Source organism: Rhagoletis pomonella, unplaced genomic scaffold (assembly GCF_013731165.1).
Source record: "Rhagoletis pomonella isolate Grant_MI unplaced genomic scaffold, Rhpom_1.0 Rhpom_scaffold_00005, whole genome shotgun sequence".
NCBI lineage: Eukaryota > Metazoa > Arthropoda > Insecta > Diptera > Tephritidae > Rhagoletis > Rhagoletis pomonella.
Window position 1 is genome coordinate 25,269,299 of NW_023458559.1, and position 4,884 is coordinate 25,274,182.

The following is a 4,884-nucleotide window of genomic DNA, read 5'->3' on the forward strand; positions in this document are numbered from 1 at the left end:
CCATGTGAAAATGAACTTACTGTCAATTCGTTTAACGTAATGACACGATTACTTTTTAATGCCCATCTTTGTAATTTTTGCCATTTAATGCCTAGTTGAAATCCAGCATAACGTTAGAAAAACGTTTCTAATGTAGTTCTCGAATCGAAAATCAGGGCATGAATCACGTATGACGACAATCGTTTGGACGATACACAGTGAGACAGCCCAATAGTAACCGCGGCAAAAAATGGTTTTTGACGTGTCGTCCAATTTGGATGAAATTTTCACAGTATATTAACAGATATATGAGTAACAATTCCCTGAAATTTCAGCCTCATAACTTCATTACTTTTTGGTCTAGAGCAAGTCAAAGTTGAGGTATGCCAGCGCGCTTGAAATATGTTAGTTCAATATGTAATAATCAAAAGCTTATTAAAATAAAAATACATAATAAATGTAACTTTAAAGTATTTTTTTAATTAATTTAGTTATTGTAGAATGAGTAAATGAAAAAATAAATTTAAAAAAAAAACAATTTTTTTTTTCTTAACAACAGAATTGTGGTGCAAAAATTGAACATTTTGCATTTTCAATGGCCTAGGAAAAATAGAGCAGCCCCTCGCCCTAGGTGCAGACTTATACCAAATGAAAGTTTGAAGTCTCAGCTTTAATTTAAAGTAGAGGACATATAGCAAAAGTTTGCAAAAGCACATTAAACATACAAAAAACTACAAAAAGTACGTAACGCGCACATTCTGTCGCTATACGTATGTTAGCATGCAATAGCATGTTTACAACTTTTTACTTTTATTTTTTTTAATTGTTTACTATTCACTTATTGTGCAAGAGAATAGTAATAAATTACATTTGTTTTTTGTTAGTTATTCAGAATTATGCTTTAAAGATCATTTATGTTTTAATAAAAATATTCTTGTTTACATAAATTTTATTCACGTTATTAATTTGATAGATAATTTTGTTGAAGGTCATTGACTTTGGGTTAGATAGTTGCATAATTTTTAATTTAAATTGATAGTGCAAGATATTGTTCTTATCTAAGTTGTGTTATGATCACTTTCTAATGTTGTTAGTTTAATTGTTATATTGTAGTACCGCTTGTCGCCTGGCAGGAAAATAGAGTATTTTAAAAGGTTCAATCGAAAATACCAACGCAATGTTATTTTTGCTAAAAACAAGTAGTTTCTTTCCCGCCATCTATCGGGCAAGTTTGCTTGTATCCCCTGGAGCCAATCCTCCCCAGCAAAAAGTTCGCCGCCACTAGCTAACCGCTCACCTTTTGTGTTTTTTTTTGCCGCCACCAGCATAATGTATAAGTGCATAAATTAAAACAACTTAGCTATAAAGTAACATTAGTGAGGCCCTCAGCCGCCATAGAAAATAATTTTTTTTTTGATTTCGTGCTCAAGTGTTAGGACTTGCAACTTTGGTTTTAAATTCATAAGTATAAAGAAGGAAAAAAAAATGTAATAATGTACTGCAACTATTAACTTAAGAAAAAAAATGTTTGCTTAGAAAAAGGAACAAAAAAAAAATTTAATTAAATTAGAGGAAGAAGGTGCACCTTCTTTTTGAAAGTATTTTTTTAAACTTTATTTAATATTAACTTTTTTTTTTGCTACAGGAATGTTATCCGAAGAAGCGCAAGAAGCAATGAATAAGGAGTATAGAAACTGTAGGCTATTCCATTCTCGTAAAAATTCACGTATTTCTACGAATGAAGATGTAATGCACTATTTGCAAATATCATCAGATCCTTATATTAATTCATTTAGAATGAGAAACAAATTAAAAAAATTAGAATACCATGATGATGTTAAAAAATTATTGATTGAATGAAAAAAAAATATTGTTTTTTTTTGCATTTCAATGGGAGGTGGGCGTATTAGTGGGCGTGTTATTGTAATTTTTGCATAAAACATTTTAAATGATATAAATTACAGTAATATCGAATTTGAAGGTTGTATTTAATATATTTTAGAAAATATGGCACTTTTTATTTTGAGGTAGTATGGGTGATGGGGTTAAAAGTGGGCCAAAGTTCAATTTTTATTTCAAATAATGTTTGTAACTATATAACATTCAAGTATACCAAAATTGAAAGTTATACCTAAAGTATTACGGACAATACGGCATTTTACAAATTTCGACTGTATGGCAGGTGGGCGTAAAAGTGGGCGAATTTTCTTATTTTTTTTTTTTAAACTGGAATTGTCTCAAAAATAACCTGTGCAAAATTTCAGAGCTCTACAATGACTCCTTGTATTTAATGCCGGCGTTGTCTCACTGTGCGATATCGTGTCGAGATTGTCTTGCTTCATGAAAACTAAAACTTATTTGATCGTTTGTTCGTTATCAACACGATTCTAATTTTGCTTCACGTAACACGTAACTGCAACACAAATATATGAATCAGTGTTTTGACGAAATCGTTTTGTCAGCATCGTTTGAACGACTATCGTTGCAAAGTTACGTGATTCATGCCAGGTTAGAGTACTATCTTAGAACTAGGTTAGAGAATGATACGAAAAACACTAGGCACTAGACATTGAAAACCAATTAGAATTCAACGTTAGAATACGATTCGATATCTAACCTATCGAGAACTAAGTCCCCTTTTTGTAGAGAATGCTAAAGTTCTCAACAATTTCTGTAATCTAACCTTCTACTTTAGAAAAACACTTTCGAATTCGAATCGAATTCTAATCGCTCTCTAACCTAAATGTTTGTTGGGTAGTCTGATGGGTCATATACAAATAGTTGTATCATTCTGGCAACCGTACATTGTACTACGAATAGCAAATATCTGTAACGAAATATTAGATACATATGTAGTCATAATTTAGTATACATTTTATCAAACTCTCACCTGGCATATCGTACAAGTTAAGATTTTTTCTTAATTATACAACGTTTTGTCTACCACTATGCCGTTCTCGATTAAAAAGCTTTCAACATCCGATGGGAAGAAATCATCTGATAAGTCATCTGTGACCCGCACGAAATTTCCGATCAATGCCTGCGCTTTATAGACTAGTAAAGCTGGCAGCCCCTTGGAACGGAAGTCTCGACTCATTCCAGCAACAGAACTACATATCTTACCAAACTTTATGAACGAATACTCAGTTGCAAGCGTATCAAGACAACGATTCAGAGTAGAACAAGCGCTCACATTCTTATCGTAAATATGTATAATAACGGTGGTGTGTTTGTTTTCTTTTTCAACGAAGTCTAAAAATTCTTCGTGCGTTGTTAAGTTGATAACTTTCCCAAATTGCTTTATATGACCGCATTGCCGGAGCATCTCAGCCATTCGTTGCTTTTGATATTGTTGTAAAAAGTCTTCACTCATGAGTTCATCTAATTCAGCATCAATTTCTTCTTGGCGCTTCCGTTCTTCTTCTTCCTTGGCAGTTGCTGTGGCCATTGTAAGCTTTTTGGCCAGTTCTATACGCTGACGTTCAGACTCTTCGCGTTTTTCTGCTTGAAGTTGTTTAAAACGTTGCCAATCCTGCACCACACCTTTAGGACCAGTGTTCGTAGAGACTTGAGAACGATACCCCTCAGCGGGTGTTGGGGGACAAACATTCGGGTCCGTGTAACCAGCAGCTCCTTGTTTACTACCGCTAGAACCTCTTCCACAGGTCTCATCATCACCGTCACCATTGTCTTCTCCTTCGCTACTGCTACAATAATACTCTAATTTTTCTCCCATCAATTTATCCTCTAACGTTGCCATTTTTAAGTTAATTGTTATAATTGGTAGTGATTTATATTTCAATTTCAGTAAATTTAATTATGTGCTGTTTATGAGCTTTCTTCCTAATACACCGATTGACGTTTAATAAAACAGCTGATCAATAAGGCTAGCAGTAGGGCACTTCAGGGATGGAATTACAAAATTTTAAAATGTACCTAATGGAATGCAAAAATAATGCCATAAAGGAGATGAAAGCGGCACAAAATTGAGATTGATTTCCTTTAAGGCTTTTTAAGAACAACGTATGTATTTTTAAAAATAGTATTTTTAGTGTACTTCATTAAATTATTATAGTAAAATCCTAGTAAAATAACACAATATTCCAATTACGAAGGGGAAAAAACACTGAATTATAGCTGCTCGGACCTGTTTACACATACACATACCTATGTGCGAAATAGTACCAGTGCGACATTTTGACCAGTTTGGCTATTCTTTTTTACATTGAATATTTTTTATTAATTTTATATAATGACCCTTATTTTAATTTCTAACTGATTTTAATTTTAACTTTTCGCATTGTTCGTCAAATACTGGCAAAGTTTCTATATATTATGATAGTTTCAAAACTGAATGAATTGTGCCAAGAGCGCCTTTGTGAAGAAAGTGCCAAAAATGGCACTATTGGGCCTACTTTTCCATCACTGGGGCACTTTCCGAAGGCACAGGGTGCACAGAAGTTCTTATTCACTGTTTACACCAAATATTTGATACACCAGATTATTTGTTCAATTAAAAGAGGAAAGTAATCGCGTCACATGAAATTTTTCAAGCAAAAGTTAAAAAAGAAAAAGTATTTGGTGTAATTGAATAATAAGTTTATGAAAATCAAGGGCACTTCATGATCACCACCGAAACTTAATGCAAAGTAATCAAAAGGGGTAACAAAGGACGCGTATTACTGCCAGTATGAAGAATCCGAGGCGGAAACTGATTTCTTTAAACCATTCAAAAGTTATTTGCAAAAAACCGTTTCATTCAGCTCAACTATGTCAGTACTATATTCACGTTAATAAATACATTATCTAGATGTTCACTATAATTTACTTTAACTAAATTTGTAACAAAAAAATCGCGAAACTTATTGATTTATTTAAATATTAATGCGAAAACAATGTAAAAAA

General features: G+C 32.8%; 1 protein-coding gene across 1 annotated transcript; it reads right to left on the reverse strand.

Annotated features, from left to right (window-relative positions):
- Positions 1-489: 489 nt before the first annotated feature.
- LOC118738788 (phosducin-like protein) lies at positions 490-3,850 on the reverse strand. The gene is made up of 2 exons (XM_036469766.1): positions 2,870-3,850; positions 490-2,806 (listed from the first exon to the last, which is right to left on the reverse strand). The coding sequence occupies exon 1, from the start codon at positions 3,737-3,739 to the stop codon at positions 2,900-2,902; it is 840 nt and encodes a 279-aa protein (XP_036325659.1). The 5' UTR covers positions 3,740-3,850; the 3' UTR covers positions 490-2,806; positions 2,870-2,899.
- Between the last annotated feature and the right edge of the window lie 1,034 nt (positions 3,851-4,884).